Here is a 15,359-nt window from a genome sequence, read left to right as displayed (position 1 = left end):
GGTTCAAAAACTGTGTTTTTTTATGAGTTGATTTTAAATGTATACTTCGGTACTTACGCCTCGAAAATCACCACACAAAAGACATAGTACGTCACCTCTCTTGCTTTAGCATAACATGGCACTAATTCTACATCTTAGCTCCGTTTGTACGAGACAACTACAAAATGGAGCCTGATAGCTCCCCGTCGTGGCAAGAAACCACGAAACCATCGACAAGTCCCACTCAATACTCCGAAAAGAAACGCCTCACAGGCCTGATTTTACATGCAATGCTACGTATCCTGCAGTGTATATTCGCAGTAGTCGTCGCGATTCTATACGGACTTGATCTTCAATCAACAACGAAGAGCCATGCAAGGGCTGATGCGTCTTGGGTCTACGCCGAGGTTGTAGCTACACTTTCCATAATAAGTTGCATCATGCAATTGTTCTTCATGACGGCTGTGTGGTACTGGTGCTTGTTGGATGCTCTGATCTCTGTCCTATGGTTGGCGCAATTTGGTGTGTTTGCTTCATTGTTCTTAGGTGACAGTTTCAAAGACCAACTGGCGCCAACTTCGATTGACAGGATGCGGGCGGCGGTTTGGGTCAATCTCGACTGTGTTGTGTTATGGTTTGCGGCATCAATGTATGGTGCTATAGGGTGTTGTGCCCGTTTCAAGAGGTCGCGGCAGAAACGCAAGTATGCCTGCAAAGGTTTTGGGGCAGATGAGGAGAAACTGGCAAGCCATGACGTGGATATTGACTGAGTGGAAGGTAGGCGAAGAATGTGGACCAAGAACATGTGTCGTCTGTTTTCATATTTTTGGTGCAACTCGATCAGGTCGTGGTCTCAGTTGCCTTCAGTCACTCGATGGCTTCTCCATACGTTGAGCTACTCGCCCAGAACGGCCCGGGAATGTTGCGTTGGCGTGACGTGTATCGCTGAATAGTATATGGACGTCGACTAAATACACAAATTCGTCATTAAACCAGGATATGCTCTGCCTTGACTTGGAATTCTTGAAGTTAAAGATTGAATATGAAGGATGATAGTGGTGATCAAACCATACTGCTACTTTGAAGTTTGATAGAAGGGTCGACCATGTTTCTGCCGGCTGGTTGTGCAACTTGTGCCGCTATGGCTGCATTGTCTGCAACTATTCGTTCCAATTCTGATACACTACGGTCAAGATTTCAGCTGGCTGTAGAGAGAGATGAGTGGGAGACTATTTCGATTATTAAAGGGGCCCTGAACGGATTGCTCACCCGAACTTTGCTTGCGTAATAAGGATCATAGCTCTTGAGGGCTGCGCCTTGCTGTTGTTCCGACATGAGAGTTGTCCGCAGCAAGGCCTGGAGGTCTGGTCAAGACACAGCTTGTTTTAAGGCTAACTCGAGGCCTTTTGCACATCTGGTATTGACGAGATTGAGCATAAAAATTGAGCATAGAAATAGGAATAAGAATGTCCAAGTGGTGTGTAGTGCTGAGTTTATTAAAATCGGCATTGGACGTGGCTGAATGCGGGGTAAGATCCATACAACATTAACCGACAATTAAAGGTTAAATTAGCGGCCCCTCTCCTACCTAGCCTGTTTTGTTCACCGGCAGATAACGAGGCCGCATCTTTCCATCATTAAACTTCGAGGAACACCCACATCAAGTTCACCGGCAGAAGTTCTCGGCAGATGGAACACGGAAAGACGTGTAGAAGTTTCAGGTTCCGAACCCAGTCAACAAACAACCCATCCCTAGAAGTCCTGAAAAAGATGGGCTGTCTGGATAGCTCGGCTCTCAACCACGGATATGGAAATTGTCCATACATATATATATCCAGGATGTCAGAGTAAAATGATCGGTGTAAGCCAAAACCTGATCATTTAAAAGATTAATCCTACTCAAGGCCCCCGCCTGTTTTCACCTTTATACTCTTTAGCAACAATATGGCACAGCAATCAGGGCAGCCGAAGCTAACGGGCAAATGGCCTCAAGCTCTTGATCTCGCAGGGTCAAATCTACCGTGTCGGCTTGAGGGAGAAGTTGGTGATCTAATCGTGCTCGGTCAAATCCCTTCAGGCATTGATGGCACCTTCTACCGCGTAATGTGCGACCCTTTCGTCCCGCCTCATCCCAACAATGTGCCCATCGATGGAGATGGAAATGTTTCAGCTTTCCGGTTCCGCAATGGCCGTGTCGACATGAAGCTCAAGTACATCGAGACAGAGCGCTACAAACTCGAACGCAGGGCCAACAAATCCTTATTCGGTCTATATCGCAACCCCTTCACGCATCATCCCTGTGTTCGGGCGGCAGTAGATTCTACTGCGAATACCAATCTCGTATACTGGGCTAACAAGTTATTGGCCCTCAAGGAAGTTGCTCTACCCTACAGCCTCGACCCGGATACTCTCGAAACACTGTCATACAATCCCTTTGGGGATCAGGTCAAGGCCAAAACCTTTACAGCTCATCCAAAAATCGATCCGTACACTGATGAGCTCGTCGTCTTTGGGTACGAAGCAAAGGGTCTGGCAACCACAGACATTGTGGTCTACTCGCTGGACAAGGCTGGTGTTAAACATGATGAGCAGTGGATTCAGGCGCCCTGGTGTGCCTTCATTCATGACTGTGCCATCACCCGTAACTGGATCATACTGGTTCTTTGGCCCTTCGAAGCCAATATGGCGCGTATCAGGGAGGGAAAGCAACACTGGGCTTGGAACTACGACCGCCCAGCAACTTTCATTGTTGTTCCCCGACGCAAGAACACCTGCCTACCTGCTGGATGGAACGAGGGCGAGTACCGAACATATTCGTGGAAGAACTGTATGCCCATCCACACCGCGGGTGCGTGGGAAGATATGGACGGCAGTCTCCATTTCGAGTCTTCGCGAGTTCATGACAACGCCTTTCCGTTCTTCCCTCCAGATGACGGCAGGATGCCTGCACCAGATGCCAAGGCCGATTTCGTGCGCTGGAAGATTGATCTGAATCAATCAAACGGCACCACCATTTCAGATCCTATCGTTATACTTGACGTGCCATCCGAGTTTCCACGTATAGACGAGCGTTTTATGACGTCTCGGTATGAATACCTCTTCTTGAATGTCTTCATTCCTGACAAGTCAGACGGCGGCAAGAACATCTTCCACGGTCTCAACGGTCTCGCCATGCACAGCCACAAAACAGGAGAGACACGCTGGTTCTACGCCGGCGACGATTCCCTTGTTCAGGAGCCTATTTTCATCCCACGTACTCCCACCTCACCTGAAGGTGATGGCTGGGTTATTACCATGGTGGAGCGCCGTGGCTTGAACCGTAACGACTTGGTCGTATTGGACACGAGAGAGTTTGAGAAGCCTATCGCCATTGTGCAACTACCACTCCACGTCAAAGCTCAGATACATGGGAACTGGATCGATGCCTCACTCTTGCCGAAGTGGGTAAGCCTTGTTCGGGATATACCGGAAGTTCAGATCAGTAAGCAGGGAGCATTAGAGCCGATAACTTGACTGTGCAGACGATATGTTGGAAATGAAACATAATTGCACACCACACCATAACATACAAGCTTTGCGTGACTTTTATCGTTTATCCACAAAGAAATATATACATGTCACGGCGAAGGTCCCTGGATACATTCAGGGCCTTACCCTCTACCAAGTATACCTGTAAATGCTTTATAGTAGATAAGACACTAGCAAGCCGCGACATGGATATTGAGTGAGTGGAAGCTAGCCAAAGACGAGTACTGCTCGGCCTTGTCAGTAATGCGCTATAAATCTCGATGTGGTTGACATTTATAGGCAAACTATTATGCATCTTACCATCAGTTCAATTTTCTGGACAGTATCAAGACACTGTACTCTTTATTGCTTCAAGACCCTGGCAGTCATGTACAGAGAATACGATATTTCAACATGGCCTCTGCACTGTGTAAGATATATATCCTCTAGTTGCAGTGTTAAGACTGAAATACGGTGAACAATAAAATGTCGATCTATAACCTGTTTAAGGCTAAGAGTTCTCTTAAACCAGTTCTGCGCAGTTATATTCAGCTGAGATTCAACTATGGTTGCGTACGCTGTGGTCATCTCTCATGTAGGGAGGCCAATATATGACGGAAACCTGCAGCTGTCGAGTCTGTGTAGCGGGGAATATCATGTCCGAGCCACGAAGTGTATGTACCTACATTACTGGGAACATCTAATTCTGACTCGACCAGAGGCCAATCACAATGGAAAAGCGGGAAATGGCGCGGCAGGACAGAACAACAGAGTTCATTAGTGATCAGCATAGCTGAGGCCCCCTGCAATTTGAGCTGTCAGTGCGTAGTTCCCGCGTCCGTCCGCCTCCCCGTCCCTTCGAGACTCGCTGTGATGGCTGTATCCCCGCATCTCATATGCTCTTCCAATTTCACTTCTCTCGGTGTACCGGGTAGTTATTAACGATGAGCAATAACCTATAGACTGATTGGATAACCTAGAATGACTGTTGAGAAACATGCGTTGACGATCATACCCTTTGCGGAACTACATGTCTTCAAGCCAGCTGAAAACCCTTGAACGATAGTATGAGCCTGTGCGTATGTTATTGTGACCTCATCGGCTTTGGGTCATTTTTGCTTTATCTCCGAGACGGAAATCACTTACCAGAACTCCGATCTATTTACTGGTTTTAGTAGATATCTATAAAGTCTGGAAACGACTCCCAAAGTTGGTATATCACAACCCAAGTCACTACTATCAGAATCTCTTCAGTCCAATATTTCTCAGCTTTACCAAACCACAACTTCACAGATACAACATGTTGGGAATTTTCAAGCGTGTAGTCACGGCCTATCTGGCCTTGACAGTCACCGTCCAGCCCTCCCTCGCATCTATCGCTGCCCATCCCGACACAGCCCATGTCCTGAGTCAGGAATTTCTGGAGAGATCGCAATACTCAGACGCCATCGAGTACGGACAGTGCTACAAGATCAAGAATAAGGATGGAGAAGACCTCGGTCATCTGCCAGCCTATCCGAACTGGAACTACCTTGGGTTTGGGTCAAACGTCAAGGCTGCCCATTTCAAGGTCTGCCAGAATCTCGGACGCTGCAAAGACCCAAACAGAGGAAGTCAGGAACTCTACACTGGCGCTCGTTTCTGGCTCTTCGATGTCGAGGGAAACACCTACTCGCCACGTGGAGAATTTGTTGCGTCAAACTCTCCTCCTTTCGGCGCAAACAGGAACATGTATCCTGGCGGCCTTGGGTATCGGTACTATGTTAACTTTTGGGTTGATAACGACTGCACCGACTCAGAGAACCATGCATCGCGCCGCTGCAATGTCAAACTGCACATTGACAACTTGCGAGATGACAAGGGCTTGGCCATCCAAGGAAATGCTTTAAAGACTACTACAAAGGATGATTCTATCATTGTGTCTTTTCATGAGGTAGACTGTCCGGACACAAAGATTCTGCAAGAACAAAACTATGATCTCTGATGGGCTTTGGGGTTGTTAGATCAGTAGTCGGTTATTTTTTAGTGAGAGAACATGGGGTCGCTGTTGGTGTTGCAGGAGACTGCTAACCACTGTGAATGTTGGACCTAGTGCAGGGAGTAGCATGGCAAGAAGGACAAAACGATCATTGAAGGAGAATGGGCAATAGCGGAGGCTAGGCTTTTGAAGACAGGGCAGATTGATATGAAGAATTTTTATGTTGCGACTGAATTCCTAAAGACGTGTCTACTGTGAAAAAGAGAAAAGTTCCAATGTATATGTCTCTCAGTGTGAAGACCAGTTGTATTGCCCTGACTCGAGTTTCAAGATCCCTGCAACTTCTGGATCTGAGCTTTGACTCTTGTTTACAATTGCTGCACTGACAATAAACCTACTAGTTAAAACAACATCGGGTCAGACCCTTGTCTACCTTGATCATTTACTGCTATCTTATCAAATATCTTATCGCGTCTCTAATCATCTGGCTACACAATCTTGACTCTTATCTGTAGTCTATCTTATCTTGAACTTTCTCGTTGGGTATGTCTATCTAACTTCTACCTTTCAGTAAGATATCACTTTACGTGTTATTGGCACTGACTGTAATAATTAATTTGATTCATACTTTAAAGATATACTATGTCGACTGGCATAGCATAAAAGCTAAGAGAATGTAAATGGACCTGAAGCATTGACACTGATAATGTGCCCATGTTACAGGAAACTCCCCTTCGTGGAAGTTAGGCAGGGTGACCATCAAATCCTAGAACTTAGCGACCTTGACCGTGACGGTCCCAATAGCACCACTATCCAAGTTGGCGCCGGTGGCCTGGACCATGTAGTCATCATCAACAGAGCCGACAGTGAAAGTGTTGGTCTTGCTGCCCCAAGGGCAGTCCCAGTAGATGTTGCAGATTTTGTTGTCGCCATCATAGAGGTCAAACGAGCCCTCGGTTCCAGAAGACGCGTCAGATCTGCCGCAAGAGGCAACACCGGCCGACTTGTTGGATGGGATGACGACTTTCTGGACATCGTCGGTCGAGATCTCTTGATCCTTGTTATCCCACTGATAGAATTTTCCCCTAATGGTGGCCAAAGAAGTCAGCTTCGGTTAGAACATCGACTAGCCTGTGTGATAGAATGTACATACCAATTGAGGCTGACATTTTTGAGAGAGATCTCACCAGAAGCAATCTTGCTCTGGATGATGATGTAGACCCACTGTCCGTATGCCATTGTGTATGGTGGGTTGATGAAGCGTTCTTAATGGAGTGCAGAGCTTATGGGATGGATGAAGAAGAGTGATGAGTTTGAGTTGTCTGTAGTCTCATAAATGGGAGGACGACATGTTTCCTTTTATACGCGTTTGACCAGTAGCCACGTTGCGCAGATGACAGCTTCTGGCTAACCCTCAAGTCTTCCAACGCTTCCTCTCTTCCCTATCTCCATCACCTGGTCATACCTGTTGAAGGGAGAAGGGTTTGATCGGCCTCTATCCTGCCATCAGAGTCCCCAAGCCACGAGAGCGCCTTCAATCCAACTGCAGACTGATCTGTTGGTGGTGTTTGAAGATGTGGGGAGATTAATACGAATCAGCATGACGATGGACATTCCCCACGTCGAGATTGCGTAACACAAGAGTGTTTTTGGCCTTGCAGCCAGCCACCAATCTACCGCTTCTGGATCACATATGTGACTATCCTCTAGAGCCATGGTTACACAAATACCGAGCAATACTGTGCTGAGTGATAATGGATACATATTCAATCAATTCCCTCAGGGCCAAGAGTACATACAGCCACTACTTGGATATAATGCAATTACATTTACTGAAAGATACCACATAGCAAGCGAATTCGCTATGCAAGCATCAGTTCCATCGAGTACCTCAATGAAGCCACCGCCTTTAGTCATTTGCAGTTGCTGATCTTGTTGTCTCCGAGGTATGTGATAGTTACAGCTGAAGCAATAACTGTGAGACAGTGGCTTACACATTACGATTACGTTCCTGTCTGTGAATAATCAGACCTCCAGATGTGATATCATAGTGATGAACTTGCAAATTTATCTAGGCTGGACAGGTCTCCGTTGTCTCGATTATCACTCTACTATGACACGCGGCTAGTATAGTTTTAAGGACTTGTTTAGAGTTTGCAGGGTGATGAGTTATTCTTCAACAAGTGTTACAATCTTCAAGAAATACACCAACGTCTAGCTTTTGTTTCCCATTGTGCTCATCTATGCTCTGCATATCCGTAGATATGACAATGTATCGCTCGAAAGAGCCTTGTCTAACACTCTTGTCTAAAGAATAAGCTCTATCTTATCTCATATCTTATCTTGTATCTTATCTTTAGATATGTTTTAATAATGCACGGGGCTGGTGCAAGGGTCAAGGATAATGAATCAAGCTGCTACAGTTAAGCATAGTGTTGAAAACGCAACATCTAACCCCCTTGCATTCATCAAACAGCCGCTATCGATCCAATTTCCACACTTGTAAAAGTCATTTAAAAACATTTAACAGATCATTATGTACAATGTCCTTTGACAGTACCAAGCATGTTGATTATCACCGATAGCACTTATGAAGACTTAGAATACTACATTTATATATATTTCTTATTTAACCTTTTCATTATGCTGTCTGTAGCTTATATCAGTTTGTAAATCTTAGGATTATTAGCTGGCACTCGACTATAGGGTATGTCAAGTGTAGGTCATACCACCATGTCAAGTTATCAACACTATAATATTTATCGTATAGTACATAAGTTCTTTGCCTCTCGCATTCGCCAATGATATCTTGGAGTCTCTTTGTATTCCGTGTGCTCAGCCTTCTTGATCTCAAACCTCCTGAAACATGACCTGCCGCGGGGTTCATAACCCCTAGAACTCAATTCGCAGCATGCGATTGGCTCCTCAGGATTGAAACGAAAGAATTTCTATATCACGGCAATCTCGGATCTTGGCGAACATGACAGGCGCTCGCTCGCTCGATTTCTTCAAGGATAATACAGAACTGGTGTTGGGTTTCACTTGACCCCGCTGTGAGACAACTGTGATGCCAGTTGTCGATCATGATCCGTGAGGCGGAGCTCTCTAGTGATCAATGCGTTTAACGTTTTAAGCTAGATTGACTATTTGTGAGTGGTCAATGGTTAGTCAAGCCGTTTTGACGTTTCGTTTAAGAGAGGCTGTGCTGGTGGGTTTCGCCGGCAGACGAGCATTCCGGGTCTTGGCTGTGAAGGCCCAAGCGTAATTGAGCTTGTGTCGTGATATGTTTCTTTGACTGACTTTGAGTCCAAGCACATGTCAATTGTCTGTGGATGATATGTTTCTGAAGCTCCAAAATAGCCATTTTGAACCTCTTGGACGTCTCGGGTTGTGTCGCGACTTTGCTTGGCTTCAACCTCCTAGGAAAATGTAAATGGTGATATGGCTATCAATACAGAAAAACGTTTGCTCGATTTCTCTATATAAGGACCTTGATTGTCTCTCCATTGTCAATTCTAATCATCACCAACAACTCAACAAACACAACAACCACTCTTCTCTCCTACTCATCTTCTCCTCCTGCCGGTCAGGTCTTTTATTCACAACTACTTTTTAGTGTTCCGCCTCTTCCTCTTTAATCAGACCATCCCACCCTTTTACCTCACCGACACTCACAATAATCACAATGGTTAACGTCAAGAACACCGTCTTTGCCCTTTTCGTCGCTGCCGACTTGGCAGCTGCTCACAGTCTCATCATCAACGCCGTTGGCGATGCTGGTGGCTCTGGCATGGGTCTCGGTGTTGACACCTCGACTCCTCGTGATGGTACCCGACGCCGCCCTTTCCAGACCGACGCTACTCGCTTCCGCGGCGACTCTGCTGACACTGTTGGCGAGACTCTCGCTGGTGGTGACAACAATGTCGAGCAGGGTACTCTCGACATCATGGAGGAGACTGGCGATCAGCTTCCTCAAGTCAACCCTGGTGGTAGCCTTGAGATGACTATCCATCAAGTCAACTCTGATGGCGCTGGCCCTTACACTTGCATGATCAACTCGGATGGTACTGGTACCTCTTGGGATAACATCCCTGTCACTACCAATGTTGAGGGCAACGACCGTGGCCGAAACCGTGATGGCGAGATGGGCGACTTTCCTCTCGTTGCATCAATTCCTGCTGGACAGACTTGCACTGGTACAGTTGCTGGTGAGGACAATGTCTGTCTTGTGAGGTGTCAAAACCCCGCTCGTGCTGGTCCCTTTGGAGGTGTTGTCCCTGTTCAGATGGCTCAGACAAATGGCACTGGTGATGCTACTGGTGACAACACCACTGGTAACAACAACACTGGTGACAACACCACTGGTAACAACAACACTGGTAACAACAACACTGGTAACAATGCTGGCAACAACGCCGGTAACAACGCCGGCAACAACGCCGGCAACAACGCCGGCAACAACGCCGGTAACAACGCTGGAAACAACGCTGGCAACACTGGCAACACAGGCAACAATGACAACAATGACAACGTTGACGACGAAGACGCTGCTCAAGATGAGGATGAGACCGAGGCTGATACTGGTAACAACCGCAACAACCGCCGCGCCACCCGTTTCTTCGCATAAGAAGCCAATTCCGAATGATACCCAACAGCGATGAACATCGAGCTGAGCTCGCCCTGGTAAAAGGATTTGTGGATAATGATATCGGATGTGACTGCTCGGCCTTGTGGCTGACAGTCAAGGAAGATCGGGATATAAACAGGAAGATTGTTAATGATGGAGAATGAGCGATGGAGCGAATGTAAACTAGCTAGTATATGTAATTGAAAAGACTTTATTGGCAAATGATATGTTTGAAAAGTAATCTCAACGCTTGATTTTCTTTCGAATAGACATGTTGACTCATGGATTAATCATTATCAACAAGAAGGGACTACTGGTTATCATGCAGTTAAATTGTATAGAACAAGGCGCTCATGATGCCGACAAAGAAAATATAATGTAATGTGCTATAATGATACAAACGACAAGTTACCCATGAATTGTCTTCTTCCACGTTCCTCACCTGTGCAACACAGCAATTCTCATAAACAATCTACCTCAAGTTTCGTCCAATCCCACAAGATATTTTTTCATCGAGCCCTCGCTAGCTAACAACACCCTCTTCCTTGATATGTCAGGTCTTTCAAAGTCTTTACCTAAAGGCGCAAGACTTGATGATGTTCTGTACCAACTTGTCCTTATCACGGAACTGTTGCGAAAAGGCCATCATATCATTCGCGCTCAAAGCCCTCCTCGCGTCGGCAGCATTCTTGAAGGCTTTGGCAGGCGCCATGCCTCCCCTTAGACCAGCGGCGCCAATCAACATACCCAAGATGGCAAAGGGAGCAGACGATGGGTTGTCGACAACTTCGACGATACTGATGGCCAAGTTGCCTGCCTCGCCCACAATGAGCGCAGCAGTTGCAATGCGGGCAGCTCCTCCAAGTGCGGTCGCGGCCCAACCGGCAAAAGGAATAACGGCAAAGACGATGGTCAGGATATTGATGATTAGGTTTCGTGTGTGCGTTTCCTTCATATCCTCACCGATCTCCTTCATCTCCTTGATGCTCTTGGAAGCATCCTGCATCATGAAGATGGGCATGCTGAATGAAGTGACGATATCAGCTGGATCAGCGTCCGAGTTACCAAGTCTCATGCTGGTAAATGTAGTAATAGCAACCGCGATCAACTCGTCGGTAGAGGGAATAGCCTCGTCAATAACCTCCTTGGGGTTGCTGACCTTGATCTTGCTCTTGTCCCTGATACGCTTCAGCCAGTTGTTGCGCATCTCGTAGTTGTTACCCATCTGACAACCAGGCGGCGAGCAAATGTTGTTTTGGAAACAGACGCAAGGGTCCATTTGCGCGTCCTGCTCGACCCATTCAACCCAGTCCTTCTCGATACCTGCCTCGGCGAGAAGAGCATCGTAAAAGCCCTTTTCATCGCGCATGGTGTACCATACAACACGAGCCCCAGCACCCGGTCCTGGAGCAACGGGTGGCCACGTCTCATCGCAACGACCCTTGTCGCTACCTCTGTTGCTCTTCCACTCGCAGTCCATGTACTTCAGACCCTTTCCACGTCCTGGCGCCATGAACTCTTCGATGCGGTCGTCGATAGAATCCTTGACCCAGTCTGCGTACCATCCGAAAGCGTCGTTGAAGTTCTTGGATACATCCTTGTACTCGTCAACAGCTGCAATCAGGTCTTTGATGAGGATATTCATGAGAGCCAAAGAACGGCAGTTTCCGTTGATACTGTCAACGCTTTCGGCCAGCTTCTCCAGAGTGCTTGGCCAGTTGTTCGAGTCACAGGTGAGATCATCGGCCTTGAAGTCGGACCACCCACCGTTGGACGTTCCATCTTTCAAGCTAGGTCCTTCGAAATAACCCGCAAGATCAATGGCCCAGTCTGTGGTGCCGCCAAAGTTGAGCGTCTTGACCCATGCCACACGCTCCTCCTTGGTCTTGTCGCTCATGTACGCGGCCCAGTCTGTCATGCCGTTGCCCAGTGTACCGTAGGTCATGATATCAGAATGTGTCTTGGTGTCGTGCCACCGCTTGGCCACAACACCCTCAACACCTTCACTCGCCATCTGCCAGATCTCGTCTAGCTCGGCATTCGAAACTAGAGAGGGTCGTTAGTAATAATTCTATGATTCAAGGACTGGTAGAGTACTCACTGTAGCCACCGGTGCCGGTACATTGGCCGGGCTCAGCGTCGGACTCGGAGAATGAGCCAGTGAAAAGACAGTGAGGTCCCGTGCAGCTCTTGTCTGCCATGCGGAAACTTCGACCATAACTGGCGATACCGACGATGACCTTTTCGGCTGGAACACCAGCCTTCGTGATCATGCTGAGTGAGTTGCGGGTCTCGGTACGGTTGACGTGGGATCGGAGACAGTTGCCATTGTCACAGCCGGGACTGGCAAACTTGTTTCCATAATCCCACTGTCCATGCAAGTCATAGGTCATGAAAACAAAGTAGTCCAGAATCTTGGCCATGTCCTCAACGGGGAATGGCTTCAAGTACCAGAAAGAACCGGGCAAGGCAATGGACAGAGACTTGCTTGATGGCAGCAGGTTTCGAAGCACGGTGAGGAAACGTGTGTAATAGATACCGTCGTTCTTGTCACCAGCGGGAATACCTTGATCAGAGGCACCAGGATACTCCCAGTCAATGTCAACACCGTCGAAGCTCTTGTGTTTCTCCAGGAATTTGACAACATTTGCAGAGAATTTGGAACGGTACTCGGGCTTGACCACATCGCGATAGCGCTGGAATGTGGCGGCGTCAGTTGACTCAGCCCAACCACCAAAAGAAAGAATCTTTTTGAAAGGAGCGTCCATCTTGTCAAAGATGTCAAACTGTTTCTTGACATCTTCTGGAATGTTGACATCGTAGTCGGCAGTGATACCAGCAAAGGCGAAGTGAACATGAGTAATCTCCTTGAAGTTCTCAGCAATCTCGGAAGCATCCATGTGCATGCATGGACGGCCGGGGTTGTAAGCCTGGAAATAACCAATACGCTTGAACTCCTTGGGTGGTGACTTGTTGTTCACGATGTCAGTACCGCAGTTGGAAATGCATCCGTTGGTGTTGAGCTTGAAGGCTCCCGGTGCCTTGGTATCAGCTGGGGACTCGGTACAGAACTCGGTTGTTGTACCACAGTATCCCCATCCGCTGCAGCAAGACTTGAGAGGACATTGGTTAAGCTTGGCAAGATCCCATCCATCAAAGGATCCTGATGGTCTCTTGGTGCCTGGCTTCTGTGGTCCACAGGCAATGCCTTCATGAGTGGCCGGCATGGGTGTGTTTCCCTTGCTCAGACAGATGATTTGACCGAGCTGAAGTCTACCGCAACCTGCCCAGCCCCAGCTGGCTTTGTTGAAGCCGGCGATATCGTCTTCATCAAGACCAAATGGAGCTCCGACATCGTAACAAGTGTCATTGGGACCAATTGTGTGAGTGGCACAAGTACCGTCCGAATCAGGTGCTGGTTTGTTGTCAGGCAACGTTCCAGAACTGCAGCAGACCACCTGTCCGGCTTTGAGAGTGTCGCAAAAGTTCTGCTTCCCAGGGTTGAACTTGATAAAGTCGCTGCCTCGGATGCCGCACCTAACACTGAGCTTGGTGCAATCATCGTCCTGAAGGACTTTGGTAGTCTTGCACTCGGCGCGAGCCTCAAGATCACTGACCAAGCCAGTCTGGGCCACGGAAGTTCCGTTGGACACGCCCATGAAGAGGTCACCACCAGGGATGTCGACCTTGATATCTGCATCCTTGGGTCTGGTGAGGGGCATGGCCGCGCAGTAACCACTAGCCCATGTCTTGACGTTCTTTCGTACAAGTTCAAAGTCACTGAGCTTGTCCACAGCAAAGACACCAAATGTGTAGGGGTTTCCTGGGTTGATGTCGCAGGCTTGCATGATTTGAGTGCCCTGGCTGGCGGCCTTCTCAAATCGTTCAAGAATGGTAGTGGAAGCGACAGATCCCATGTCGGCGCTAACATAAAGACCAACAATGGCAGAGCCTGCTTTGGAAAAGAGGACAGTCTTGCCGCACGAGGACTTGACGTGCTGTTTGAGTCCCTGAACGGCAGCAGTGACATCGGCACTGGCGTTCAGCACTCCAGGCATGCCAGAAGTAACGATAACAGGAACGGGGAAAAGGGGAGCAGAATTACACTGGCCAGTTGAGGCCTTTTCATCCTTATTGTCCTTGTCTACCCGCTTGGCATGTCTTCGGTGTGCTCGCAAGTGTGCTGCTGCTTTGGAGGGATTGGAGGAGGCAGCGCCACCGAGAGCGCAGACACGAATGGTCTCGACAGTCTCAGTGTGCACATTCATATCGAAGAGCAGAGGAGCTTCACATCCTTCTAGGTCTTGAGGATTGTGGATGTGTGTCCATTTGGTAGCGTTCGACCCGGCAACAGAGCAGAGTCGAGGGCAACCATCGACAAGAGGGGTCGCCCACTCCTGGGTAGTCTGCTTCACGCCATATGGAGCGAGAGGAGTAGTACCGAGATCAAGCTCATGCTCGGTCGAGTTTTGAAGTTTGGATTGATCAATTGGGCCTAAACGAGTGCTGTTCCCACGACTGGTGTCGGCGGAACTCAGGCCGGCTAGGATGCCAATCAAAGGAATGATGGTGTGTGCCCTCATGGTGTAGAAGGGAAGGTAAACACCATGAAAGATTAAACACTAAAGAATGAATGAATGAGTGAAGAAGAAGCGAGTGTGTTGGTTGATGGACAGTAGCGAAAGAGGGCGAGCAGGTTGTAATTAATACGGAGCTAATATCTTGCTGACATGTGCTCTACTGCATCAACCGCCAAAAGAGTGGTGAGAAGTAAGGGTCCTCACTGATCCATCAGTGGCAAGATTTTTGTTGTCTCACAGTTCTAAAAAATCGCAGGCAAGGGGAGATGAACGGCATGTCGGATCAACACTGCGCAGCCGAGACCGTCGTGTGATCCGTAGTCCCACCGAGGCAGGGCATTGTGCAATCCTTCTAGTGCTGACATTGACTCCACGAAGGTTACTTCTGATGTTTATTGCGGTTCTTGGCTTTCTAACTTGAAAAAGTCAATTTACCGACCGGCTATCGGGGAATAAAGTTCTAGATTACACACTTGCCAGGCACGGGAGCTTATGGGGGCTAGGGTATACAATGTGTGTGGAGCATCAGACGTGGGATGCGAGCAGGGGTGTTGGACAAGGACATGGATGGTCATAGACAGAGCAGGGCACAGGCGGCACAGCCTTTGCGACCCCTGAAATCACGCTGCAGCCAAGTTCAGCTGATTATCTGACGAGATTTTACATCCTGCAGAGTAACATGTACCAC

At 48.0% G+C, this 15,359-nt stretch overlaps 6 protein-coding genes across 6 annotated transcripts; 4 read left to right on the top strand and 2 right to left on the bottom strand.

The window, feature by feature from the left end:
- Window positions 1–164: 164 nt before the first annotated feature.
- FPOAC1_007132 (uncharacterized protein) lies at window positions 165–749 on the top strand (the record flags this gene model as incomplete). The annotated part of the gene is made up of 1 exon (XM_044851600.1): window positions 165–749. The coding sequence occupies one exon, from the start codon at window positions 165–167 to the stop codon at window positions 747–749; it is 585 nt and encodes a 194-aa protein (XP_044710312.1).
- A 1,174-nt stretch (window positions 750–1,923) lies between these two features.
- FPOAC1_007131 (uncharacterized protein) lies at window positions 1,924–3,492 on the top strand (the record flags this gene model as incomplete). Its single annotated transcript, XM_044851599.1, has 1 exon — window positions 1,924–3,492. The coding sequence occupies one exon, from the start codon at window positions 1,924–1,926 to the stop codon at window positions 3,490–3,492; it is 1,569 nt and encodes a 522-aa protein (XP_044710311.1).
- A 1,294-nt stretch (window positions 3,493–4,786) lies between these two features.
- Window positions 4,787–5,470, top strand: FPOAC1_007130 (uncharacterized protein; the record flags this gene model as incomplete). Its single annotated transcript, XM_044851598.1, has 1 exon — window positions 4,787–5,470. One exon carries the CDS (start codon window positions 4,787–4,789, stop codon window positions 5,468–5,470), a length of 684 nt encoding a protein of 227 aa, XP_044710310.1.
- Window positions 5,471–6,230: 760 nt separating this feature from the next.
- FPOAC1_007129 (uncharacterized protein) lies at window positions 6,231–6,703 on the bottom strand (the record flags this gene model as incomplete). The annotated part of the gene is made up of 2 exons (XM_044851597.1): window positions 6,231–6,549; window positions 6,618–6,703. 2 exons carry the CDS (start codon window positions 6,701–6,703, stop codon window positions 6,231–6,233), a joined length of 405 nt encoding a protein of 134 aa, XP_044710309.1.
- Window positions 6,704–9,149: 2,446 nt separating this feature from the next.
- Window positions 9,150–10,091, top strand: FPOAC1_007128 (uncharacterized protein; the record flags this gene model as incomplete). The annotated part of the gene is made up of 1 exon (XM_044851596.1): window positions 9,150–10,091. One exon carries the CDS (start codon window positions 9,150–9,152, stop codon window positions 10,089–10,091), a length of 942 nt encoding a protein of 313 aa, XP_044710308.1.
- Window positions 10,092–10,662: 571 nt separating this feature from the next.
- On the bottom strand, window positions 10,663–14,674 carry FPOAC1_007127 (uncharacterized protein; the record flags this gene model as incomplete). The annotated part of the gene is made up of 2 exons (XM_044851595.1): window positions 10,663–12,137; window positions 12,193–14,674. 2 exons carry the CDS (start codon window positions 14,672–14,674, stop codon window positions 10,663–10,665), a joined length of 3,957 nt encoding a protein of 1,318 aa, XP_044710307.1.
- Window positions 14,675–15,359: the final 685 nt, after the last annotated feature.

Source organism: Fusarium poae, chromosome 2, assembly GCF_019609905.1.
Source record: "Fusarium poae strain DAOMC 252244 chromosome 2, whole genome shotgun sequence".
NCBI classification, from domain to species: domain Eukaryota; kingdom Fungi; phylum Ascomycota; class Sordariomycetes; order Hypocreales; family Nectriaceae; genus Fusarium; species Fusarium poae.
The sequence above is the reverse complement of the archived record's forward strand: the minus strand, read 5'-3'. Positions and strand labels throughout refer to the sequence as shown.